We start from the raw sequence: 26,739 nt of genomic DNA on the forward strand, positions 1-26,739 counted from the left end.
AATTGTGTATTAGGGCTTTAACACCCATGCAGTATTTAGATTGTATATTACACCAATGATCATCCTGATGTCCAGATGTGGCACACTCTTCAGACTCGTGTCCTGTCCTCAGTGTGAGTAGACAGTTTCTCTCAGTTTCCCACACTGCCTCCCTGTGCTGTGGTCAATGAAGCACAAAGGGACTTTGAATGAGCTTGTGTGACTGATAATAGACGTGTGTCGAAGTAGAAACAGAGCCTGACGTCACCGACCATCTGGAGGGAAAGAACACCATTGGTCGTCTCTGACAGTTTGCAGAGTTCAGAAGTGTGAAGACAGTTTTATTTCAAGGAGAGTTCAAGTGATGTATTAGATGATTTAGTAAACTTAACTGTCACACATATTGATCACTTAATCATAACTCTGGTCTTGTATCAGCAACTGGATCAAGGTTCTGTACATGAGGGTGGGAGGATGAGGCAGCTGTTTCCTGAAGTGTGCCAAATCCCTTTGGAGAATAGTCGGCTGCTGGTGGAGTCAAGGATGCTAATCAGTCTAAACTCCTCTCTCCAGAGCTTTCCCACACTCTGTGCATTTAGAGGAATGAAGCCCTTCCTATTTCTTAAATGCATTTGTAATTCTCATCATTTTTATATGATGAGGCCATTTTTTCATTTAATCATTAAAAAGCCATCAAGTCTCAATTTCCAAAATATATGCAGTCATTATCTGCCACAGTGGAATCTACTGGTAACATCACCTACAATACTGACATGTTTTCAAAATCTATTGAGAAAATAAAACTAATTTACACTAAAGTCAACCTCTGATTCTTTGTTCCAGTCATTTGCTTTGAGTAAAACACTGACCTCCCAGATTTTATTACTCAAAAATATTTTCTTACAGTTTCTTGTATTAAATAAGCAAATATTCTAAGACCATATAACAGAACCAACAGTTACATTGAAAACATTATCCTTTTAAAACTCTCAGTAAAGTCCTAGTTTAATGTTGGGTTATATTTTGAGATGCGATTTAATAACAGAAGAAGAAATTCCCATTTTATGAGTCTATGTCCCTTTAAATCTCAGTCTCCTCAGGTCAAAGGTCTGGATCTATTGTCCCACAGGGCTCTGTGAGTGAGTTTCCTCTGGTTTCCCACACTTTGCCTTTTCACTGGAGGAACAATAGAAGTGTGTCCTATTGTACCTCTCATTAGACACACTATGGGAGCTCTTTAACAGAGTAATGGTTCAGTTGAAGAATTTTTTTTTATTATTTAATTTACATTATACACAGTTGTTGTGATGTACAGTATGGTGCAGCAAAAGTATCAGACACATTGTATCTTTGGGTTTGATGACTTATTCTAAATATAACATAGGGCTGTTAATCCTTTTCATCAAAACTCTAACTTGAACTGACTTTAATTTATTATGGCTCAGTGTCTTTAGATGTAAAGTGAACATGCACACTGATGATGAGGACATTCTGTATCGGTCTCACATATTATATGTGCAAGCAAATGTATTGATACGGAAATTTGGCTGTTGCTCTGATGACGTGAAGCTGATTCTGTTTAAAGCTTATTGCACACCACTGTACACTGCACATCTGTGGTCAAATTATTAAAAAAAAGTGAGCCTTCAGCGACTGCAAGTGGCATACAATGACTCTCTGAGAATTTTGTTAAAAAGGCCCAGATGGACCAGCGCCACCAAGATGTTTGTGCCTGCTCGAGTCATCACTCTCCAGTCTGTCTTAAGAAACGTCATGTTTAAGTTCATCTGCCATCTGAATAACTCAGAAAATCTGATAGTTTTGAAACGGATGAACATTGCATTTCGTGCCACGCGTTACATGTCACTGCTCTGGAAACACTGGTATTAAATGTCTTTTAATAAGGGGTTGCTAGACGACCCCGTACAGTTTTTTTGTTTCGTTTTTTCCTTCTCTGTCTTTTTGTATTTGTTCTTAACAGGACCTATGGTCTGTGATAAAATGTATCTATCTATTTATCTATCTATGCATGAATATATTTTGTATTTGCTGTAATCAATTATGATTTGTCGTTGAAAGGTGGGAACACTGATCAAGTCCTCTATCAATTGAGTCCAAATGAAAAACAAGATGTCCAACTTTCTTCACTGTGGTGAGGATCACAATGACACAGAAACACAACATTTCGATCTGACAGTGTTTGTTTATTCAACAAGACACAATGAGACACAACAAGTATGAAAGTTTCAGTGAGACGTGATGATACATCACAACAACAACTTGTAGATTTCTACAAGACACACTGTACTCAGAGAGAGTAAGGGGACAACTGTCTTTACAAAAGACAAACATTTTGACACTGTAGTCACTCTGCTTTGAGAGTTGTTTCTAACTTCATTCAAACATTTGTGGTTGAACAAAAGTGACAATAAAAAATGACCAGACAACAGGTCACGTTCTTGATAACTGTAAAATTCAGTTAATTTTCATCATGTAGAAACTTATTGTCACTGAAAACTGTGACAAAGAGACATCATCAACATCTTTTATAAAAAGAAAAGGATAAACATGTTGATCTTAAAACAGATCAATTTTCATTCATCACATAAAGAAAAGGTCAATTATGACAAAATGTCCATCAACAGGACAATTAAAATGTTTGATCAAAATGATCAATAAAATTAAGTAAAACTTAAAAACAAACAGTGAACACTAGGATCTTACAACAGATCAGTTGTTAATAATCAAAGAGATTAAATGGATTTAAAGTCCATTAAGATGATATGTCCATAAAAAGGGACATTTATCACCTTAATCAATACTATGTATAAAAGATAACAAATGTTACCATAGCAGTATTTGTCACTGATACATGACGTACAGTGAAGATTAATAATAGTAATTGCTAAAGCAATCATATTTCATTCATGCAATATGCATGACAATTTGTTCTCCTTCTTAAATTGAAAGATATAGTATCAGTTGTTTCCAGTAGGAAAATAAAAATCCATCAAGGGAAAATAAAAGTTTCTGTTCATACAGAAGAACAAGTCCCTAAATTTCATAGAATTCAGTTGTAGTGATCTTTGACCAACATGGTGGTCTCAGTTTGTCAGGGAGTAAGTCCAGTCTGTAGGTGTCTACCACGGCCTCCAGAGGGCGCTGTTGACTGGACTCTTCTCTTTGGTGGTGCTGCTGTGGACTGTGGAGCTCAGGAGAGAGAAGTCAGCCTCCATCAGGCACGTATCAGAGGAAGACTGCAGCTTGTTGACGTGGTTCAGCAGTCTTCTCTGCTGTTGATTCTGCTGCTGCAGCTGTGTCAGGAAGCAAACTGTCATCTCCAGGATGTCTGCTTTCTCCAGCTTGGAGTCTGGCTGCTGTTTGAACAACTCTGGACCCAGGAGAGACTTGAGCTGCTCGATGCTGCTGTTGATTCGCTCTCTGCGTAACTTCTCCACCAGAGGCTTTCTGATCTGTAAAGAGAAGAACAAAGTCATTAATAAACTGGTCCTGGAGTAAAGTGTTGCATCAACAAAGACAAGAAGTCAAGGATGAAGATTAAGTTGAATCTACAATTTACCTTGTGAGTCAGAGTCAGATGCTCGTGAGAGTTGGTGAATGCTGCAGTGATTGTAGGAGCCATGGCTGGATCTCTGTGCTGTAGAGGTCTCTGTAGAGAGAGTCTGATCTCTGCTGGCTTCATCCCTCCTATTTATAGTCCCACATCTCCATATGAATGTGTGGGTCTTGGTCTGGCTGGAGTTTCTCACACTCTCAGCCAATCAGAGGGCTTGGTGAGATAATAGGACATGTGGAGCAGCAACATGCTGAATGGTGTTGCATTGCCTGGGGGACAATGGTTAGGTCTCAGGGGAGCAGGTGGAGCACTGAGGGGTGATGGAGAGAGACTCACAGAGCTCTGTGTAACTCTGGGAAAGTGTTGACCCTGTAGAGAGCAGACCTGCTGCCTGATGCTGGGATCAATGACTTTGACTGAGAGAATGCTGATCATTCTTACACGTGGGACAGTTTATCACATCTGTGATTACAAAACCATATCAATGATATGTGACGGAATAAAAGATGTTGTTGAGTGCAGAATTTAGCATGAAAACATATCTACCCAAAGTTCAATCTGGCAAGTCCAAATAATGCTGTTTATTCTGTCTTAATAATATATCAAAGTAACATTTTCATTCTGAAAAAAAAGAACAGTATTATTGTATGTATTGTATTTTGGAAGTCAATGTAATTGTGTATTAGGGCTTTAACACCCATGCAGTATTTAGATTGTATATTACACCAATGATCGTCCTGATGTCCAGATGTGGCACACTCTTCAGACTTGTGTCCTGTCATCAGTGTGAGTAGACAGTTTCTCTCAGTTTCCCACACTGCCTCCCTGTGCTGTGGTCAATGAAGCACAAAGGGACTTTGAATGAGCTTGTGTGACTGATAATAGACGTGTGTCGAAGTAGAAACACAGCCTGACGTCACCGACCATCTGGAGGGAAAGAACACCATTGGTCGTCTCTGACAGTTTGCAGAGTTCAGAAGTGTGAAGACAGTTTTATTGTTAAAAGTCATTTTGATAGTTCACAGATTACAGATTATTCAGTGAACTTTTAATCACTGTCACATATTGATCATCCAATCACAACTCTGGTCTCGTATCAGTTCTGTAAATGAGGGTGAGGCAGCTGTTTCCTGAAGTGTGCCAAATCCCTTTGGAGAATAATCAGTCCAAACTCCTCTCTCCAGAGCTTTCCCACACTCTGTGCATCTAAAGAATAAAACTGTTTCTAATTCCTAAAGGCTTTTCTTAGGGTCCCCCTTAAATATTTTGAGGGTATTTTTACAGTTACCTTACCAATTATTATTAATTTTTCCAGTGTTGTTGTTGTTGTTGTTTTCCATGGCCAAATGTGTGAAACTGAAATATTAATTAAATCAAAGAAACACAGCACATTTTATTTTTACACTTAATTGACAGATTTATTTTTCAGTGACTGCACTCCTATCGGAAACAGTTACTGTATACTCAACTTGTGTCACCTATGTATGTGACTGTTTTTTATTTTATTTTATTTTATTAAGAAATGTTAAAAATTTAAAATATGATGACAAATTATGCCCCATTTTGCAAGTCAGTGTCCCTTTTCCTCTTCACCTAAGGTCAAAGGTCTGGATCTATTGTCCCACAGGGCTCTGTGAGAGAGTTTCCTCTGGTTTCCCACACCTTGTCCTTTCACTGGAGGAACAATAGAAGTGTGTCCTATTGTACCTCTCATTAGACAGGGTGTGAGCTCTTCAGAGAGGGAAATGGTTAACTTAAAAATGATCACACACAGAAAACCTCATTATGTTGCTGAAAAACTGTGACAATGTGACATTAAAGAAACCTTTTCATACCGAAAAAATGAATTATGTTGATCTTAAAACTGATTGGTTCATAAAAATTACATAAAGTGAAAACAAGACTTATGTCAAATACCCAACAGGACGGTAAATATATTATTTCAAAGTGATTACTACTTGAGAAATAACAAGTATTACTATTGAACTACACTGTGCCAACATGTGATGCCTAAGTGAAGCACATGGTATCGCAAAAAAAAAATGTGATATTGCCTCTAAAATGTTTTGTAAAAAGATAAAAGCTTTTGGATCTTACCAAAGATCAGATATTAATAATTACAGAGAGAAAGCTGACAATTAGGCTACAGTACGATATCTTAATGAAGAAACAACATTTCCATTCATAAATTTCACCACAATGATCAATAATGCTATATTACACATCAAGTACTGTAGGTGAAGTATAATATTACCACCAGTCATCCAGTGACACACATTAAACTACTTTAATGTGTATTTGACTATAAATCTGCTAATTCAACACTGAAATCCAGAAGTCAAAGAAGAATGGTTGACCACAAAACTAATTAACAACTTTAAAAAAAAGTTTTATACATTAATCTCAGTTATACAGTACACGGTTGTGGACACCAATTCTAGCGGTTTTGTTTCTAAGCAGACTTTTGTCAGTGCTGTGAGGTAGTTGTGAGCAACAGTGGATATTGGTATTTTTCAGTTTAATTTGAGTCTAGCCAAAGTTTTCCTGGTGTCCAGATGTAGCAGGTGTTTCTTCTGCTTTGTGGCTAGTTGGTGTGAGTAGAAAGTTGGTCTCTGTTTCCCACACTGAGCCTTTGAATCGTGTGGTCAGTTTACTACAAAAGAAGTTTGAAAGGAGCTTTTGTGACGGATGCTGGATGTGTGCTGTAGGAGACACAGCCTGACGTAACCAGCCATCTGGAGGGAAAGAAGCTCATTGGCTGCCTCTGAGCTTTGATGTTTTTTAAAGATATAATTGAAAACGGATCAAGTCTCTTCACTCATACTGAATTGGAAGTTTGGGGTAGAAAAACAGAAACAAGATCCATACATAGAAACTTTTATTTTATTTTATATTTTATCATTAACCAGTTCAAAATTTCAGCTTTACGTTAAGTAAGGAGTTGAGACAGCTGTTTTCTGAAGTGTGCTCAATCCATCTGGACAATAGTTGTTGGCTGCTGGCGTGGTTAAGGATGCTAATGGAAGTGAACTGACAGACTGGTTACCATGAGACATGTTCAGGCATGTTTTATCCTTTTTGAAAAAACATTATTTAACATTAAACAGAATATAATCATTTAAATTTTACATGAGCAACAGAAGATAAATTATAGCCTATTTGATTAGTCTTTATTATTCTTTAAAAATGCAGTTAGTTGTCAAAAGAAAAGCACAGATTAAACAGTCTTACTGATGTGCAAATGGAGATTCAGTTTCCTTCATAATGTAACTAAGAACCTTCAGCATTTCACTTTCAGCTGTGTGTCAGCATTACGTCTGAAATCCATGACAAGCTCCTTGGTCTTGCTGGTGTTGACCAGCAGGTTATTCTCATCACCACATAGCACCACATGGTGCTGCAGTAAAGAACACACTTCACAAGCTGCAGGTTTTCACTGAGATCCCCCCTTATTCATTGACTTATGTAACTCCATTTTGTTACCAGATAAAGAAAAATGCTAAACAAGAGATTTAAGATTGTTCCCTAACGTTAACAGCATAAGTAGGCACCAGATTAAATGATGGTAAACCAAAAAGTATAAAGATCACTTAGATTTCTTTATTGAAATAAAATCAGTGATGCATTTGATGAATTCTCCTACTGGAAACATATTTATTTATGTGATGATACATCACAACAATAATCTGGTATCATTTCCAAGGCACAGATCAAGGCCTGGACCTTAAACAAGATGTCCAACTTTCATCACTGTGGTGAGGATCACAATGACACGGAAACACAACATTTTGATCTGACAGTGTTTGTTTATTCAACAAGACACAATGAGACACAACAAGCATGAAAGTTTCAGTGAGACGTGATGATACATCACAACAACAACTTGTAGATTTCTACAAGACACACTGTACTCAGAGAGAGTAAGGGGACAACTGTCTTTACAAAAGACAAACATTTTGACACTGTAGTCACTCTGCTTTGAGAGTTGTTTCTAACTTCATTCAAACATTTGTGGTTGAACAAAAGTGACAATAAAAAATGACCAGACAACAGGTCACGTTCTTGATAACTGTAAAATTCAGTTCATTTTCATCATGTAGAAACTTATTGTCACTGGAAAACTGTGACAAAGAGACATCATCAACACCTTTTATAAAAAAGAAAAGGATAAACATGTTGATCTTAAAACAGATCAATTTTCATTCATCACATAAAGAAAAGGTCAATTATGACAAAATGTCCATCAACAGGACAATTAAAATGTTGATCAAAATGATCAATAAAATTAAGTAAAACTTAAAAACAAACAGTGAACACTAGGATCTTGCAACAGATCAGTTCTTAATAATCAAAGAGATTAAATGGATTTAAAGTCCATTAAGACGATATGTCCATAAAAAGGGACATTTATCACCTTAATCAATACTATATATATAAAAGATAACAAATGTTACCATAGCAGTATTTGTCACTGATACATGATGTACAGTGAAGCATAATAATAGTAATTGCTAAAGCAATCATATTTCATTCATGCAATATGCATGACAATTTGTTCTCCTTCTTAAATTGAAAGATATAGTATCAGTTGTTTCCAGTAGGAAAATAAAAATCCATCAAGGGAAAATAAAAGTTTCTGCTCATACAGAAGAACAAGTCCTTAGATTTCATAGAATTCAGTTGTAGTGATCTTTGACCAACATGGTGGTCTCAGTTTGTCAGGGAGTAAGTCCAGTCTGTAGGTGTCTACCACGGCCTCCAGAGGGCGCTGTTGACTGGACTCTTCTCTTTGGTGGTGCTGCTGTGGACTGTGGAGCTCAGGAGAGAGAAGTCAGCCTCCATCAGGCTCTTATCAGAGGAAGACTGCAGCTTGTTGACGTGGTTCAGCAGTCTTCTCTGCTGTTGATTCTGCTGCTGCAGCTGTGTCAGGAAGCAAACTGTCATCTCCAGGATGTCTGCTTTCTCCAGCTTGGAGTCTGGCTGCTGTTTGAACAACTCTGGACCCAGGAGAGACTTGAGCTGCTCGATGCTGCTGTTGATTCGCTCTCTGCGTAACTTCTCCACCAGAAGCTTTCTGATCTGTAGAGAGAAGAACAAAGTCATTAATAAACTGGTCCTGGAATAAAGTGTTGCATCAACAAAGACAAGAAGTCAAGGATGAAGATTAAGTTGAATCTACAATTTACCTTGTGAGTCACAGTCAGATGCTCGTGAGAGTTGGTGAATGCTGCAGTGATTGTAGGAGCCATGGCTGGATCTCTGTGCTGTAGAGGTCTCTGTAGAGAGAGTCTGATCTCTGCTGGCTTCATCCCTCCTATTTATAGTCCCACATCTCCATATGAATGTGTGGGTCTTGGTCTGGCTGGAGTTTCTCACACTCTCGGCCAATCAGAGAGGCTAAAAAAGTAAAAGGACTGCTGGGCTGCCACATGCTCGGTGGTCGTATTGCCTGGGGGACAATGGTTAGGTCTCAGGGGAGCAGGTGGAGCACTGAGGGGTGATGGAGAGAGACTCACAGAGCTCTGTGTAACTCTGGGAAAGTGTTGACCCTGTAGAGAGCAGACCTGCTGCCTGATGCTGGGATCAATGACTTTGACTGAGAGAATGCTGATCATTCTTACACGTGGGACAGTTTATCACATCTGTGATTACAAAACCATATCAATGATATGTGACGGAATAAAATATGTTGTTGAGTACAGAAATTAGCATGAAAACATATCTACCAGAAGTTAACTAATGCTGTTTATTCTGGTTTACAGTGATAATATATCAAAGTAACATTTTCATTCTGAATTCTTCCTCCTTTATCTGAAAAAACAATGACAACAGTGTTATTGTATGTATTGTATATTGGAAGTCAATGTAATTGTGTATTACACAGGGCTTTAACACCCATGCAGTATTTAGATTGTACTGTACATTACACCAATGATCGTCCTGATGTCCAGATGTGGCACACTCTTCAGACTCGTGTCCTGTCATCAGTGTGAGTAGACAGTTTCTCTCAGTTTCCCACACTGCCTCCCTGTGCTGTGGTCAATGAAGCACAAAGGGACTTTAAATGAGCTTGTGTGACTGATAATAGACGTGTGTCGAAGTAGAAACAGAGCCTGACGTCACCAACCATCTGGAGGGAAAGAACACCATTGGTCGTCTCTGACAGTTTGCAGAGTTCAGAAGTGTGAAGACAGTTTTATTGTGAAAAGTAAATTTGATAGTTCACATACTACTGATTATTGAGTGAGCTTTTAGTCACTGTCTTTTTCTTAAATGCATTTGTAATTCTCATCATTTTTATATGATGAGGCCATTTTTTCATTTCATAATTAAAAAACCACCAAGTTTCAATTTCCAAAATATATGCAGTCATTATCTGCCACAGTGGAATCTACTGGTAACATCACCTACAATACTGACATGTTTTCAAAATCTAAAGAGAAAATAAAACTAATTTACACTAAAGTCAACCTCTGATACTTTGCTCCAGTCATTTAATTTGAGAAAAACACTGACCTCCCAGATTTTATTACTCAAAAATATTTTTTCCCAGTTTCTTTCTAAAATAACCAAATATTCTAAAACCATAAAATCTAACCATTAGTTACATTAAACAACATTATGCTTTTAAAATTCTCAGTCAAATCTTAGTTTAATGTTTTGAGGGTTATAATTTGAGATGCAGTTTGTGCCCCTTTAAATTTCTGTCTCCTCAGGGCAAAGGTCTGGATCTATTGTCCCACAGGGCTCTGTGAGTGCGTTTCCTCTGGTTTCCCACACTTTGTCCTTTCACTAGAGGAACAATAGAAGTGTGTCCTATTGCACCTCTCATTAGACAGGGTGTGAGCTCTTCAGAGAGGGAAATGGACAACTTAAAAATGATCACACACAGAAAACCTCATAATGTTGCTGAAAAACTGTGACATTAACGAAACCTTTTCATACCAAAAAGTGAATCATGTTGATCTTAAAACAGATTGGTTCATAAAAATTACATAGAGTGAAAACAAGACTTATGTCAAATACCCAACAGGACGGTAAATATATTATTTCAAAGTGATTACTACTTGAGAAATAACAAGTATTACTATTGAACTACACTGTGCCAACATGTGATGCATAAGTGAAGGACAAAGGTATCACAACAAAATTGTGATATTGCCTCTAAAACATTTTGTAAAAAGATAAAAGCTTTTGGATCTTACCAAAGATCGGATATGAATAATTTCAGGGAGAAAGCTGACAATTAGGCTACAGTACAATATCTTACGAAATACGAAGGGCTTCATTCCTCTAAATGCACAGAGTGTGGGAAAGCTCTGGAGAGAGGAGTTTAGACTGATGAGCATCCTTGACTCCACCAGCAGCCGACTATTCTCCAAAGGGATTTGGCACACTTCAGGAAACAGCTGCCTCATCCTCCCACCCTCATGTACAAAACCTTGATCCAGTTGCTGATACAAGACCAGAGTTATGATTAAGTGATCAATATGTGTGACAAGTTTACTAAATCATCTAATACATCACATGAACTCTCCTTGAAATAAAACTGTCTTCACACTTCTGAACTCTGCAAACTGTCAGAGACGACCAATGGTGTTCTTTCCCTCCAGATGGTTGGTGACGTCAGGCTCTGTTTCTACTTCAACACACGTCTATTATCAGTCACACAAGCTCATTTAAAGTCCCTTTGTGCTTCATTGACCACAGCACAGGGAGGCAGTGTGGGAAACTGAGAGAAACTGTCTACTCACACTGAGGACAGGACACGAGTCTGAAGAGTGTGCCACATCTGGAGCAGGTTGATCATTGGTGTAATATACAGTACAATCTAAATACTGCATGGGTGTTAAAGCCCCATTACATTGACTTTCAATATACAGTAATACTGTTTTTGTTTTGCAGAAAAAGGACAAAAAGTTCAAAATGAAATGTTACTTTGATATATTAAGACAGAATAAACAGCATTTGTTGGACTTGCTAGATTGAACTTTGGGTAGATATGTTTTCATGCTAAATTCTGTACTCACCAACATCTTTTATTCCGTCACATATCATTGATATGGTTTTGTAATCACAGATGTGATAAACTGTCCCACGTGTAAGAATGATCAGCATTCTCTCAGTCAAAGTCATTGATCCCAGCATCAGGCAGCAAGTCTGCTCTCTACAGGGTCAACACTTTCCCAGAGTTACACAGAGCTCTGTGAGTCTCTCTCCATCACCCCTCAGTGCTCCACCTGCTCCCCTGAGACCTAACCATTGTCCCCCAGGCAATATGACCACCGAGCATGTGGCAGCCCAGCAGTCCTTTCACTTTTTTAGCATCTCTGATTGGCTGAGAGTGTGAGAAACTCCAGCCAGACCAAGACCCACACATTCATATGGAGATGTGGGACTATAAATAGGAGGGATGAAGCCAGCAGAGATCAGACTCTCTCTACAGAGACCTCTACAGCACAGAGATCCAGCCATGGCTCCTACAATCACTGCAGCACTCACCAACTCTCACGAGCACCTGACTGTGACTCACAAGGTAAATTGTAGATTCAACTTAATCTTCATCCTTGACTTCTTGTCTTTGTTGATCCAACACTTTACTCCAGGACCAGTTTATCAATGACTTTGTTCTTCTCTCTACAGATCAGAAAGCCTCTGGTGGAGAAGTTACGCAGAGAGCGAATCAACAGCAGCATCGAGCAGCTCAAGTCTCTCCTGGGTCCAGAGTTCTTCAAACAGCAGCCAGACTCCAAGCTGGAGAAAGCAGACATCCTGGAGATGACAGTTTGCTTCCTGACACAGCTGCAGCAGCAGAATCAACAGCAGAGAAGACTGCTGAACCACGTCAACAAGCTGCAGTCTTCCTCTGATAAGAGCCTGATGGAGGCTGACTTCTCTCTCCTGAGCTCCACAGTCCACAGCAGCACCACCAAAGAGAAGAGTCCAGTCAACAGCGCCCTCTGGAGGCCGTGGTAGACACCTACAGACTGGACTTACTCCCTGACAAACTGAGACCACCATGTTGGTCAAAGATCACTACAACTGAATTCTATGAAATTTAAGGACTTGTTCTTCTGTATGAACAGAAACTTTGATTTTCCCTTGATGGATTTTTATTTTCCTACTGGAAACAACTGATACTATATCTTTCAATTTAAGAAGGAGAACAAATTGTCATGCATATTGCATGAATCAAATATGATTGCTTTAGCAATTACTATTATTATACTTCACTGTACATCATGTATCAGTGACAAATACTGCTATGGTAACATTTGTTATCTTTTATATATAGTATTGATTAAGGTGATAAATGTCCCTTTTTATGGACATATCGTCTTAATGGACTTTAAATCCATTTAATCTCTTTGATTATTAACAATTGATCTGTTGTAAGATCCTAGTGTTCACTGTTTGTTTTTAAGTTTTACTTATTTTTATTGATCATTTTGATCAACATTTTAATCATCCTGTTGATGGACATTTTGTCATAATTGACCTTTTCTTTATGTGATGAATGAAAATTGATCTGTTTTAAGATCAACATGTTTATCCATTTCTTTTTATAAAAGGTGTTGATGACGTCTCTTTGTCACAGTTTTCCAGTGACAATAAGTTTCTACATGATGAAAATGAACTGAATTTTACAGTTATCAAGAACGTGACCTGTTGTCTGGTCGTTTTTTATTGTTACTTTTGTTCAACCACAAATGTTTGAATGAAGTTAGAAACAACTCTCAAAGCAGAGTGACTACAGTGTCAAAATGTTTGTCTTTTGTAAAGACAGTTGTCCCCTTACTCTCTCTGAGTACAGTGTGTCTTGTAGAAATCTACAAGTTGTTGTTGTGATGTATCATCACGTCTCACTGAAACTTTCATGCTTGTTGTGTCTCATTGTGTCTTGTTGAATAAACAAACACTGTCAGATCGAAATGTTGTGTTTCTGTGTCATTGTGATCCTCACCACAGTGATGAAAGTTGGACATCTTGTTTAAGGTCCAGGCCTTGATCTGTGCCTTGGAAATGATACCAGATTATTGTTGTGATGTATCATCACATAAATATGTTTCCAGTAGGAGAATTCATCAAATGCATCACTGAGTTTATTTCAGTAAAGAAATCTAAGTGGTCTTTATACTTTTTGTTTTACCATCATTTAATCTGGTGCCTACTTATGCTGTTAACATCAGGGAAGAATTTGTTCAGCATTTTTCTTTATCTGGTAACAAAATTAAGTTACATAACTCAATGAGTAAGGGGGGATCTCAGTGAAAACCTGCAGCTTGTGAAGTGTGTTCTTTACTGCAGCACCATGTGGTGCTATGTGGTGATGAGAATAACCTGCTGGTCAACACCAGCAAGACCAAGGAGCTTGTCATGGATTTCAGACGTAATGTTGACACACAGCTGAAAGTGAAATGCTGAAGGTTCTTAGTTACATTATGAAGGAAACTGAATTTCCGTTTACACATCACCTATTAGAGCAAGACTGTTTAACAGGAGCGAGTACTTTGGAAGATTATCTGAGAATTTCAGACCTGTTTTGCGTTTTTTTTAATCTGTGCTTTTCTTTTGACAACTAACTGCATTTTTAAAGAATAAGAACGATTAATAAAAAAAATGTATCCTCTGTTGCTTATGTAAAATTTAAATGATTATATTCTGTTTAATGTTAAATAATGTTTTTTCAAAAAGGATAAAACATGCCTGAACATGTCTCATAGTAACCAGTCTGTCAGTGCACTTCCATTAGCATCCTTAACCACGCCAGCAGCCAACAACTATTGTCCAGATGGATTTAGCACACTTCAGAAAACAGCTGTCTCAACTCCTTACTTCATGTAAAGCTGAAATTTTGAACTGGTTAATGATAAACAAAAAAAAAATGAAATGAAAGTTTCTATGTATGGATCTTGTTCTGTTTTTCTACCCCAAACTTCCAATTCAGTATGACTGAAGAGATTTGATCCGTTTTCAATTATATCTTTAAAAAACTTCAAAGCTCAGAGGCAGCCAATGAGCTTCTTTCCCTCCAGATGGCTGGTTACGTCAGGCTGTGTCTCCTACAGCACACATCCAGCATCCATCACAAAAGCTCCTTTCAAACTCCTTTTGTAGTAAACTGACCACACGATTCAAAGGCTCAGTGTGGGAAACAGAGACCAACTTTCTACTCACACCAACTAGCCACAAAGCAGAAGAAACACCTGCTACATCTGGACACTAGGAAAACTTTGGCTAGACTCAAATTAAACTGAAAAATACCACTATATATCCACTGTTGCTCACAACTACCTCACAGCACTGACAAAAGTGAAAAAAGTCTGCTTAGAAACAAAACAGCTGGAATTGGTGTTCACAACCGTGTAACTCAGATTAATGTATAAAATAAAAAAATTGTTAGTTAGTTTTGTGTTCAACCATTCTTCTTTCATTTCTGGATTTCAGTGTTGATTTAGCAGATTTTCAGTCAAATACACATTAAAGTAGTTTAATGTGTGTCACTGGATGACTGGTGGTAATATTATACTTCACCTACTTGATCTGTAATATAGCTTTATTGATTATTGTGGTGAAATTTATGAATGGAAACATTTCTCCATTAAAATATCATAATTGTCAGCTTTATCTCTGTAATTATTAATATCTGATCTTTGGTAAGATCCAAAAGCTTTTATCTTTACAAAATGTTTAGGCAATATCACAGTTTTTTACGATACCTTTAATTGTTCTTCGCTCACGCACCACGTGTTGGCACAGTGTACTGTAGTTCAATAGTAATTCCTGTTACTTCTAAAGTGGTAATCACTTTGAAATAATATATTTCCCATCCTGTTTATGGGTATTTGACATACAAGACTTGTTTTCACTCTATGTGATTTTTATAAACCAATCTGTTTTAAATTCAACATGATTAATGTTTTGGTATGAAAAGGTTTCCCTTAATGTTACACTGTCACAGTTTTTCAGCAACATTATGAGGTTTTCTGTGTTATCATTTTTAAGTTAACCATTTCCCTCTCTGAAGAGCTCACACACTGTTTGATGTGACGTATAATAGGACACACTTCTATTGTTCCTCCAGTGAAAGGACAAAGTGTGGGAAACCAGAGGAAACTCACTCACAGAGCCCTGTGGGACAATAGATCCAGACCTTTGACCTGAGGAGACAGAGATTTAAAAGGACACCAACTCATAAAATGGGAAATTCTTCTTCTGTTATTAAAGCGTATATCAAATTTTAACCTTTAAAGTGTAAGACGAAGATTTTACTGATGTTTTGTTTTTCTACTCTGGTCACGTTTATGGTCTTATTTGGCTATTATCTAAAGCAAGACACTGGAAAAAAAAATATTTTTGAGTAATAAAATCTGGGGTTTCAGTGTAGTAAGTATCAAAGGTAGACTTAAAGCAGAAGTGAGTGATATATTTGTGTTAATATAAGTCTTAAATAGTTATATCTTCCGACAGCAATCACTTACATAGAGTGTTTGGACTGAAACACGGGTCTGTCAGTCACTCTGCTCTGCTCTGAGCCGAAGAGAAAACATTTATTGTATCCTACAGTTTTTATCCAATGAGGAGAGAGAACGGCATGCAGGGCTGTGTGTGCAGCCAAGGAACGCCGTGAATGTGGTGACGTAGCGACGAGGACTGTTACGGTGCGTTCAAGGAAACTCGTATTTTTCCGATTGTGAAGTGGTACCAGTTCGATCTGGTACGAGTTCACCGGTCGGAAGTTACGAGTGGCCGTTATAGTGACTTTCACCGGTAAAACAGGTCAGAAAAACACGAGTGGGTTGCCTGGAACGCTACAAAGTCGTAAGTTGTGACTTGAAGCTGTAATTTACGATTTCAAAAGCCTGCCTGAGACGCAGCATTAGCGAAAACGACCGGATCACTCACTTCTGCTTTAAGTGTAAATTAGTTTTATTTTCTCAATAGATTTTGAAAACATGTCAGTATTAGGTGATGTTACCAGTAGATTCCTCTGTGGCAGATAATGACTGCATATATTTCAAAGCAAGACTTGATGTTTTTTTAAATAATGAAATGAAAAATTACCTCATCATATAAAATGATGAGAATTACAAATGCTTTTAAGAAATACGAAGGGCTTCACTCCTCTAAATGCACAGAGTGTGGGAAAGCTCTGGAGAGAGGAGTTTAGACTGATTAGCATCCTTGACTCCACCAGCAGCCGACTATTCTCCAAAGGGATTTGGCACACTTCAGGAAACAGCTGCCTCATCCTCCCACCCTCATGTACAGAACCTTGATCCAGTTGCTGATACAAGACCAGATTTGTGATTACGTGATCAATATGTGACAGTGAATAAAAGCTCACTCAATAGTCTGTAATCTGTGAACTATCAAATTAACTTTTCAGAATAAAACTGTCTTCACACTTCTGAACTCTGCAAACTGTCAGAGACGACCAATGGTGTTCTTTCCCTCCAGATGGTCGGTGACGTCAGGCTCTGTTTCTACTTCAACACACGTCTATTATCAGTCACACAAGCTCATTCAAAGTCCCTTTGTGCTTCATTGACCACAGCACAGGGAGGCAGTGTGGGAAACTGAGAGAAACTGTCTACTCACACTCATGACAGGACACAAGTCTGAACAGTGTGCCACATCTGGAGCAGGATGATCATTGGTGTAATACAATCTAAATACTGCATGGGTGTTAAAGTAATACACAATTACATTGACTTCCAATATACAGTAATACTGTTTTTGTTTTGCAGAAAAAGGAGGAAAAGTTCAGAATGAAAATGTTACTTTGATATAATATTAAGACAGAATAAACAGCATTAGCTGAACTTCCTAGATTGAACTTTGGGTAGATATGTTTTCATGCTAAATTCTGTACTCAACAACATCTTTTATTCCGTCACATATCATTGATATGGTTTTGTAATCACAGATGTGATAAACTGTCCCACGTGTAAGAATGATCAGCATTTGCTCAGTCAAAGTCATTGATCCCAGCATCAGGCAGCAGGTCTGCTCTCTACAGGGTCAACACTTTCCCAGAGTTACACAGAGCTCTGTGAGTCTCTCTCCATCACCCCTCAGTGCTCCACCTGCTCCCCTGGGACCTAACCATTGTCCCCCAGGCAATGCAACACCATTCAGCATGTTGCTGCTCCACATGTCCTATTATCTCACCAAGCCCTCTGATTGGCTGAGAGTGTGAGAAACTCCAGCCAGACCAAGACCCACACATTCATATGGAGATGTGGGACTATAAATAGGAGGGATGAAGCCAGCAGAGATCAGACTCTCTCTACAGAGACCTCTACAGCACAGAGATCCAGCCATGGCTCCTACAATCACTGCAGCATTCACCAACTCTCACGAGCACCTGACTGTGACTCACAAGGTAAATTGTAGATTCAACTTAATCTTCATCCTTGACTTCTTGACTTTGTTGATGCAACACTTTACTCCAGGACCAGTTTATTAACTTTATTCTTCTCTCTACAGATCAGAAAGCCTCTGGTGGAGAAGTTACGCAGAGAGCGAATCAACAGCAGCATCGAGCAGCTCAAGTCTCTCCTGGGTCCAGAGTTGTTCAAACAGCAGCCAGACTCCAAGCTGGAGAAAGCAGACATCCTGGAGATGACAGTTTGCTTCCTGACACAGCTGCAGCAGCAGAATCAACAGCAGAGAAGACTGCTGAACCACGTCAACAAGCTGCAGTCTTCCTCTGATAAGAGCCTGATGGAGGCTGACTTCTCTCTCCTGAGCTCCACAGTCCACAGCAGCACCACCAAAGAGAAGAGTCCAGTCAACAGCGCCCTCTGGAGGCCGTGGTAGACACCTACAGACTGGACTTACTCCCTGACAAACTGAGACCACCATGTTGGTCAAAGATCACTACAACTGAATTCTATGAAATTTAAGGACTTGTTCTTCTGTATGAACAGAAACTTTGATTTTCCCTTGATGGATTTTTATTTTCCTACTGGAAACAACTGATACTACATATATATCAAATATGATTGCTTTAGCAATTACTATTATTATGCTTCACTGTACGTCATGTATCAGTGACAAATACTGCTATGGTAACATTTGTTATCTTTTATACATAGTATTGATTAAGGTGATAAATGTCCCTTTTTATGGACATATCGTCTTAATGGACTTTAAATCCATTTAATCTCTTTGATTATTAACAATTGATCTGTTGTAAGATCCTAGTGTTCACTGTGTGTTTTTAAGTTTTACTTAATTTTATTGATCATTTTGATCAGACATTTTAATTGTCCTGTTGATGGACATTTTGTCATAATTGACCTTTTCTTTATGTGATGAATGAAAATTGATCTGTTTTAAGATCAACATGTTTATCCTTTTCTTTTTAAAAAAGATGTTAATGATGTCTCTTTGTCACAGTTTTCCAGTGACAACAAGTTTCTACATGATGAAAATGAACTGAATTTTACAGTTATCAAGAATGTGACCTGTTGTCTGGTCATTTTTTATTGTCACTTTTGTTCAACCACAAATGTTTGAATGAAGTTAGAAACAACTCTCAAAGCAGAGTGACTACAGTGTCAAAATGTTTGTCTTTTGTAAAGACAGTTGTCCCCTTACTCTCTCTGAGTACAGTGTGTCTTGTAGAAATCTACAAGTTGTTGTTGTGATGTATCATCACTTCTCACTGAAACTTTCATGCTTGTTGTGTCTCATTGTGTCTTGTTGAATAAACAAACACTGTCAGATCGAAATGTTGTGTTTCTGTGTCATTGTGATCCTCACCGTGATGAAAGTTGGACATCAAAACAAATGCACATGGCCATGACCGGACTTGCGTAATTCCTCTTTAAAGGTCGGCTGATTTCAACTCTGGGATTTCAGTGTAATTCTGGAGACATCCAGGATAGGGCCGGGCACCATTATTTATATAGAGGTGATTTTCCATAAAAACAGGTGGAGAATTGACCTGAAACACAGTTCAGTTAAGGTGCTGGCTTGGGGTTCCGAAAAACCATTGACTGCGAGTAAAAAAAAAAAACCAAACAAACAAACAAAAATCCATACAGCATGCTCAAGCTGAGGGTGATGAAATGTTCAAAGTTGCACAAGCTGCAGCAGTCAGGAAAGGTAAAAGTCCAACAGGATGCTGTTTAGCTCAGTGGACAGAGCAAGCGCCCCATGAGCAGAGGCTCGTCCTCCCTGCGGCAGCCCCCGACTCGAATCCCACATCGGTCGGCCCTTTGCTGCATGTAATTTCCCCCCTTCCTGCCTCCCCATTTCCTGTCTCTCACAACTAACCTGTCAATTAAAGGCAGAAAAGCCCCAAAAAGTATACTTACAAAAAAAGTCCACCGGCAGTTGTGCACAAGTTCCTGTGCATCACATTCATCACCATACTGCATTACTCTTTTTAATCAACTTGAAATATTGAGTACAAATGACTAGAAGTCAAAAACTTGCTTTCATCAGTCAGGCTACTGAAGTTATGGAGGGAAAATGAGTAACCTCACTAACCTCATAATCAATAGTGGCTATGTCTGCCCACCAACAGAGCTAATCCAGATTTAAGATTTTTATATTTCATTATCACTATCATGTTTGTGTAATAAATTACTCATTTTCTTTTTTTTTCTTTTGCAGCGAAAGGCATTTAATAGCTATAGCATTTTAGATTGCATTATTTTAAAATGAGTCAGCTGAGCCTGCGTTCGCTTAAACATTAGCCAACTTCAGTTGACAAAACTGATGGTTACTGGCTGACCACACGGTTATCTCATGAAAGGCATATCTGTCTGCACACTATTAATCCATTTGTGCCTTGCAGGAGCAGAAACCTTTGAGGCCAAAGGATTCAGTTACAGTGTAATCTGTTCACAGCACCTCTTTTAAAACCATGCTGGCTTATTCAGATATTACATTGCTGACTTCAGACACTGACTTTTTGAATGTGGTGCACCACCACATTGACTAGATTCTCCTTCACCCCTGTTGCAAGGCAGTTTGGTGAGTATCAGTCAACAAAGCATGTAGTTGGTCTACAACTGTAAATTGGATGAAAGATGCTTGCTTTGCTAAACCCTAAACCAGATGAGCAGTTGAGAATATCAAGAGAAATCTTAGGAGCTTTTAGTTCACTTCTGAGATATTTGTTTGAGTAATTTCTTGAGACAGACACAGGTATTTCAAAGTTGTATCAGGAAACAGACATTGGCTTCTAGATGCCCCTTTACCCCTGTTGCAGGACAGTTTGTTTGGTGAGTAAACACTACAGTAGGTTTTACTGGCATAACGCTCAATATTAGTATTTGGTGTCCTATAATCTGCGTACCATCCCGTCAGAGGGTGGGTCAATCAGGCCCAAAATAATTGGTCAGTGATATGGATATAAAGCCGACCTGTGAGAAACACAGAGGCATCAGAGTCATAATGAGGATCTTGTGTGTTGCTATTGTTGTGCTGAGTCTCACCTCAGTGAGTCAGTCTGCACCACTGACCTGTGAGCATCTCCTCAAGCCACTGGACCAAGGGCCGGATGTAAGTTTATTTCCACATTTATTCTTTTTGCAGCAGCTATCAGAAATAAGTTGAACTTATTCATGCAACACTTACCAAACAAAGAGTCAAAATAAATGAACTGAATAAATTAAATGTCCCTCTTCTATTATTTCAGTTCTCTGGGAGATGGTACTTTATAGCTCTGTCATCAAGTGGCTGTTTTATTCCAACTCTGTTTGATGCTCTTTGGCCAAGTCTTGCATTTGATATTACCTCAACTGGCAAACCAAACATCTATGGAGCCACCACTCACATTAAAACGTAAGAAGTCTTTTCACTGGTAAGAATCTTTAAAAGTTGCATCTGACTTTTAAAGATTCATACCTTGATGATACAGTATCATGACCCAAAGCATTTGTGTGGTACATATCATTATGAAATCCTCAACAGGTACGGATATTGTGACAACAGTACCAAGTCAGAATTCCATGGGAGCAACGTTGTATATGATGTTGATGATGGTGAGAAGTTTTTCAATATACTGAGTGCACTGATGTTTAACTGTGTGTTGCTTTAGATGTTTTGAACAATGCAGAGAATGCTAAAATGAGGAAACATTTAAGATTTAAAATCATTCAGTCTTGTTAAATTCTTATATTAGATGTGGCTAATGATTTTTGTGTTTTTAACAAATGTAGATGAAAGTGTCAATTTCTTTATGATATCGTGCCTGTAATGTCAAACATTTTATGTATCATTTCCATAAACACATTTCTTGTTTCAAGCATCTGACCAACTTCAGCTGCTGCAAAGTGGATGTCCTGATTGCGTTGTTATGAAGGGGGATACCTACATGTCTGCTCTTTTTCTTCTCAGTAAGGACAAGATTAAGATACTTTTTAGAATGATAAAGTGAAACAATGCAATTTTTTTTAATAGGCTTTAATGTTTTACTATTCTGTAAGTCGTATGTCAAATTATATTCTTAATTAATTGAGTTGTCACTGTTTATGTTCCTAAGAGGCCTTTAATATATAATATAAATATACTAAACATGGTGTGCGCGCGCAGTAGTGTGGGTTAAAGTGAATGCAGTGTATTGCAGACATTTCAAGACAGAATATCATTACAAAACCTTCATCTTAAATGTGTCACCTGTTTTATAGGCAGGAGACAGACGATCACTGCTGCTGAGATGAAGGAGTTTGAGACACAGATAAAGTGTCTGGGCTGGTCCAAAGTGGTGATCTTCAACACAGATCATGGTGAGACTTTGACAACAAAAAAATAATTGTTTGTGGACTAGAAAATGTCCTTTGTCCTTCCAGTCAACTGTGATGATGAACTGTGTATGTTTTTTGTTCCCTGCACAGTATATGAAAACTGCCCGTCGGAACCTGGACCCTCTGAAAAAGAGAATTCAGAACTAAATGACCGGATTATGGCAAGATTGGAAAAGGCAAAGTTTGTAGAGTGTGTTGAAGAGGCAGCTCGTTCTTTCTTCCAGGCTGCCGGTGACTGGATTAAGGAAACGTGGAATGACCTTTGGTCATGGTAACTGTAATCAACTGTACAGTACTCTAACCAACTGATAACAAATATACCATTTAATTTTTTATCAATGGAATAAAAGTCATAAGTGAAAATATAATTGGGTCGTTATTAAACATTTATGCGACTACTGTTATCTGGAATTCAGAATTGTTGACATGCAGGAGTAGCAGTGGAGTTGATAGGCCTATTAAGGTTCCTAATGAGGAGCAGTTACACAATACAACAATAATAATATTAACAATAATAATAAGACTGAGACTAAGAATACGAAATAAAAGCTTACAGTCATTTACAGATGTGATCTATTAATTAAGGTTAGATGTAAACAATTTTTTTTTTTTAAGTATATTTTTTGGCCTTTTTGCCTTTATTTGATAGCACAGTGAGATATAGACAGGAAAGGGGGAGGCAGAGAGAGGGGGAATGACATGCAGGAAATGTCTGCCCGACGTGGGATTTGAACCGGGAAGCCTGCGTTGAGGACTGTAGCCTCTACATGGGGCGGCTGCTCTAACCACTGCGCCACGCACCGCCCCGAGATGTAAACAATTGACGTTCAGCTTCAACAGGCTTCCTCTCCGCAACCTGGACCTACTAAAGCTCTGGCTAGTTGCGCTAAAAATGGACCTGAATGCCGAAGTGGAATCATATTATCAGAATGAGCCACACCATGCTCAGAGATGACATCATCCAGGTCAGAGGTTAGTAGGTCAACCTACAGACCCCGGATGTTGATAATAGCTAACCCTGGACTCAGAGGGGAATAGCACTAGCGTATGATAACAAAATACTGGTGATTTTATGCTAGAAATAAGGTCCAGATTATAAAAAACAGCAATTCCCCTTTAAGGTTTGCATCAGGGACTGTATCACTTCAACAATCAACAAAGCATGTAGTTGGTCCACAACTGTAAATTGGATTAAAGGTGCTTGCTTTGCTAAACCCTGAACCAGATGAACAGCTGAGAATATCAAGAGTAAACCTATGAGTTATTAGTTCACTTAACAAAGGACAACAGAGGACTGAGCTGAGACATTATACACTAGTATTTACATATTTAGATATAACTTATAACTATATAGACCTATGTACTTTTTTTTATTTTTTTTTTACAGATTTAAAGTTTTACTTAGGTGACACAGCAGTGCTTTGAACACTGCTACTGGTGTTCAGCAGGCTATTGTGTAATGTTCACCCAGGGTCAGGGTAATGGGTTAACCCTAACCCTAACCCTTAGAATTTACTCTTTACAAGTCTTTAGTATTGCTACATAACTTGATATAGGCCTACTTTATGAACCCCTGTGTCCTCACCATCTGACCTGCATTAACTGAAATATTTTGACCACTTGGGGGCAGTACAGACAAGCTGTGAACACAGCACTCATCAACTTGAAAGTGAGTAGCCTACAGCAAACATGCTATAAGATTAGCTACAGTAGACTCCCTCTTGACTCAGTTTAGGTTTCCACTAACTCCTCTGGGACAAAATCTGCCTCTTTAGCTAACAGCGCTATGAGAATGATCAGTGAATGACCAAGTATAAAAAGTTAGCAGAAAGTCATAAAGCTTGGCATCTTGGGGTTATCATTCATGAAGGACCATCACTGCAAGTGATGTGTTGACTAGCATGACGATGATCAACTACAGACAACATTTCTCCCAAAATTGAAAAAATAAAATATTGTCATTTAGAGCTTTTATTGGCTAATGACTAAACTAGTCTAAATGACAAAAATATCAAGTCTTTTCAGACCTTGAATAATAATAATAATAATAATAATGCAAAGGAAACATGTTCATATTTATTCCTAAACAACGCGGCAAGAATATTTTAACTCAGGAAGAGTTTATAAATCAGTTTTTGTGGGATAATGTCAATGTTTAATCCCAGCAGTGTTTTTTATAGGCTAATCTTCCTATAAAATCAGATGTGGTGGTGATCACCTCATCAGTGTCTCATTAAGTAGAGTGAGTTTACAAACTCATACCAACACTTAAAGAAAGAAAAGAAAAGAAAAGAATGACTGTCATAGGCCTACATGTAGAGATATATTATTCTTTTTTACTCCCAACAAATTCAACACCCCTTAAAATGCCTGCTCAATACCCCTTATCACAATCCCTCCCCCTCTTTGTTTTGTTCTGTCCTAGTTTGTTTGTTTATTCTTCTGCCCCATGGTGTTCTAACTTACTTGTCTAATTGTCCTGTATTGTGCAAAAATGTTCAGTGATCAATAAACCTCATTCCTACATTTTGCAGTTACAAATAGGCCTACGACGATTCATTCATTTATATTAATAATTAATATTAAACATTTATGCCACATTCAATGCACAAAAGGCCTTTAAACTGTTTTTTTTGTTTGTTTTTTTGGTGGTGGTGGTGGTACATTTACTTGGTAATTGAACCTTTTCATAACTTTCAGACATCCATATAATTTGAAAACGGTTACACCAAAAATAGCCACCTTAATTGCTAATAAACTGCAACTGGTTTAGCGACTGCACTGCTGCCAGTTGATGTTCAGCTTTTTCTGTGGTTGCCTAGCAACGCCAACTTGGAAATGTAGAGGGCTGCATTTTTGTAATGCCACAGTTAGATACACGAATGTCTATATAAACCGCTTCAATTCAGTAATTGATGAATTAATGAAGTATTTTTCGTGTGCTTTGAGCATGGTTTGGAGGTAAGCATTATTACGTGTTAACTGAGTGCGTTTACCTGGTTACTACATGCATTACAGCCACAGTGGGCTTTAGGACCCAGGTGCGCAGCAGCCAGCAGACACCGGTTGATGAGATGGTCCACTCGGCGTTACACATCTGATTACCCGCCAAAGAGCAGTTGGGCGCCCGGGTCAGAGTAGTCGGAGGCGAACTCACCAGGCGTCAAAGGTGGACCACCATAAAGAAGAAAAGCGACAGCGTGTTTCACTGCCTTTGTCCGTCCACGTCACCCCGCACCGTGGCAAGAAGACCAGTCGCCTGTCTCACCGGCGACAACCATGAGCCAGAGGTTCACCGTCTCCAAGAGCGACGGCGACCGGCGGCCGTCAGACATCCAGGGGGAGGTGAACCAGCTGTTTGAGGGAGACGAGCCCACGACCAGCGCCGGAGCGGAGGGGGAGGATGCTGTCGGCACCGAGGTCGAGGTGGTGCTGAAAGGTAGGGAGCCACTCATGCCGGTTGCTTTCACCCTAACGCTGTTTGTTAGCTATGGGCTATATGCTAGCAGTGCTGGTGTCTGACTGCTGTTTAGTGACACCACATTGTCTGTGGACAGGTGTGTGACTTGAATTTTGAATAGCCTCACCGAGGACGGTTTGGCCCGTCATTGTCATTGCAAAGCATACACAATTCCCCATTTCTATCTTTTGTACATTATTTGCATCATTACAGGTGCATTGCAACATACATTCACGTATTAAGCAAAATGTCTGTGTTTTGCCTTGTTTTCACATGGTCAGTTAGTGCTGAATGACTCAGACATGTTGCTCCTACTGTTGCATCTATTCAGACATATTGTTACTGCACAAGGGCATCAGTTTATTTCCTTATATGCTCTCAGCTGTCAGACAAGCTATAATCTATATGCTTTTCATCCCTCCATCTGGAAAACCTAACCCTAAACTTAACTTGTGACCTTATTCACAGGTTTCAAACGTTACTGTATTCAAACTGTAAGGATACTGTCTGTGTGCTTGGACATAACAGGGTGATATGTTCGCAGGGAAACTGTTTGGTTTCCTGGTAATAAAATAAGAATAAAAGGAAAAGGAAAATTCAATGTCAAGTATGTTTCAGCCTTGGGCTTGGCTTAGATAAGATTAGGCTAGATCTTATAAAATGATATCTACCGGTAATGATATTTTTGTATAGGTCTATATGAGTAGAGCAAACAACCATTCCAGAGCCTATTATAAGCATAGAATTGGATCAAACATAAACCCCCTTTTCAGCTGCACAGTTATGTTAGACCAATTTCCTCCAGTAGACCCTTTCTCCATCTCCTGGGAACCAGTGCCATTGTCATTCAATCCTTTCGCCAACTTGCCTGATTGAAATAATCAAGGTCCTTGTCAGTCATTGTCTGAGCTGAATGCAGCAGTGCAGACCAAGGGGTGGCTGAAATCCCCATT

General features: G+C 38.7%; 6 protein-coding genes across 6 annotated transcripts in view; 4 read left to right on the plus strand and 2 right to left on the minus strand.

Moving 5' to 3' along the window:
• Nucleotides 1-3,119: 3,119 nt before the first annotated feature.
• LOC310985531 (transcription factor HES-4-like) lies at nucleotides 3,120-3,682 on the minus strand (the record flags this gene model as incomplete). The annotated part of the gene is made up of 2 exons (XM_083971144.1): nucleotides 3,120-3,452; nucleotides 3,560-3,682. 2 exons carry the CDS (start codon nucleotides 3,680-3,682, stop codon nucleotides 3,120-3,122), a joined length of 456 nt encoding a protein of 151 aa, XP_083827270.1.
• A 4,620-nt stretch (nucleotides 3,683-8,302) lies between these two features.
• LOC310985619 (transcription factor HES-4-like) lies at nucleotides 8,303-8,865 on the minus strand (the record flags this gene model as incomplete). Its single annotated transcript, XM_083971238.1, has 2 exons — nucleotides 8,303-8,635; nucleotides 8,743-8,865. The coding sequence occupies 2 exons, from the start codon at nucleotides 8,863-8,865 to the stop codon at nucleotides 8,303-8,305; spliced, it is 456 nt and encodes a 151-aa protein (XP_083827364.1).
• A 3,104-nt stretch (nucleotides 8,866-11,969) lies between these two features.
• LOC310985703 (transcription factor HES-4-like) lies at nucleotides 11,970-12,532 on the plus strand (the record flags this gene model as incomplete). Its single annotated transcript, XM_083971324.1, has 2 exons — nucleotides 11,970-12,092; nucleotides 12,200-12,532. The coding sequence occupies 2 exons, from the start codon at nucleotides 11,970-11,972 to the stop codon at nucleotides 12,530-12,532; spliced, it is 456 nt and encodes a 151-aa protein (XP_083827450.1).
• Nucleotides 12,533-17,822: 5,290 nt separating this feature from the next.
• LOC310985704 (transcription factor HES-4-like) lies at nucleotides 17,823-18,382 on the plus strand (the record flags this gene model as incomplete). The annotated part of the gene is made up of 2 exons (XM_083971325.1): nucleotides 17,823-17,945; nucleotides 18,050-18,382. The coding sequence occupies 2 exons, from the start codon at nucleotides 17,823-17,825 to the stop codon at nucleotides 18,380-18,382; spliced, it is 456 nt and encodes a 151-aa protein (XP_083827451.1).
• A 2,544-nt stretch (nucleotides 18,383-20,926) lies between these two features.
• Nucleotides 20,927-22,694, plus strand: LOC310986046 (uncharacterized protein; the record flags this gene model as incomplete). Its single annotated transcript, XM_083971768.1, has 6 exons — nucleotides 20,927-21,082; nucleotides 21,219-21,364; nucleotides 21,494-21,564; nucleotides 21,829-21,918; nucleotides 22,210-22,308; nucleotides 22,417-22,694. The coding sequence occupies 6 exons, from the start codon at nucleotides 20,927-20,929 to the stop codon at nucleotides 22,599-22,601; spliced, it is 747 nt and encodes a 248-aa protein (XP_083827894.1). The 3' UTR covers nucleotides 22,602-22,694.
• A 2,778-nt stretch (nucleotides 22,695-25,472) lies between these two features.
• The window catches only part of LOC310986035 (solute carrier family 12 member 5-like), a 167,805-nt gene continuing 166,538 nt past the window's right edge, over nucleotides 25,473-26,739 (plus strand). Inside the window, exon 1 of the mRNA XM_083971740.1 lies at nucleotides 25,473-25,765. Coding sequence (XP_083827866.1) covers nucleotides 25,606-25,765 — 160 coding nt within the window. The 5' untranslated portion in view covers nucleotides 25,473-25,605. The remainder of the gene's footprint in view (nucleotides 25,766-26,739) is intronic.

This window comes from Trachurus trachurus, assembly GCF_905171665.1.
Source record: "Trachurus trachurus genome assembly, chromosome: 5".
NCBI classification, from domain to species: domain Eukaryota; kingdom Metazoa; phylum Chordata; class Actinopteri; order Carangiformes; family Carangidae; genus Trachurus; species Trachurus trachurus.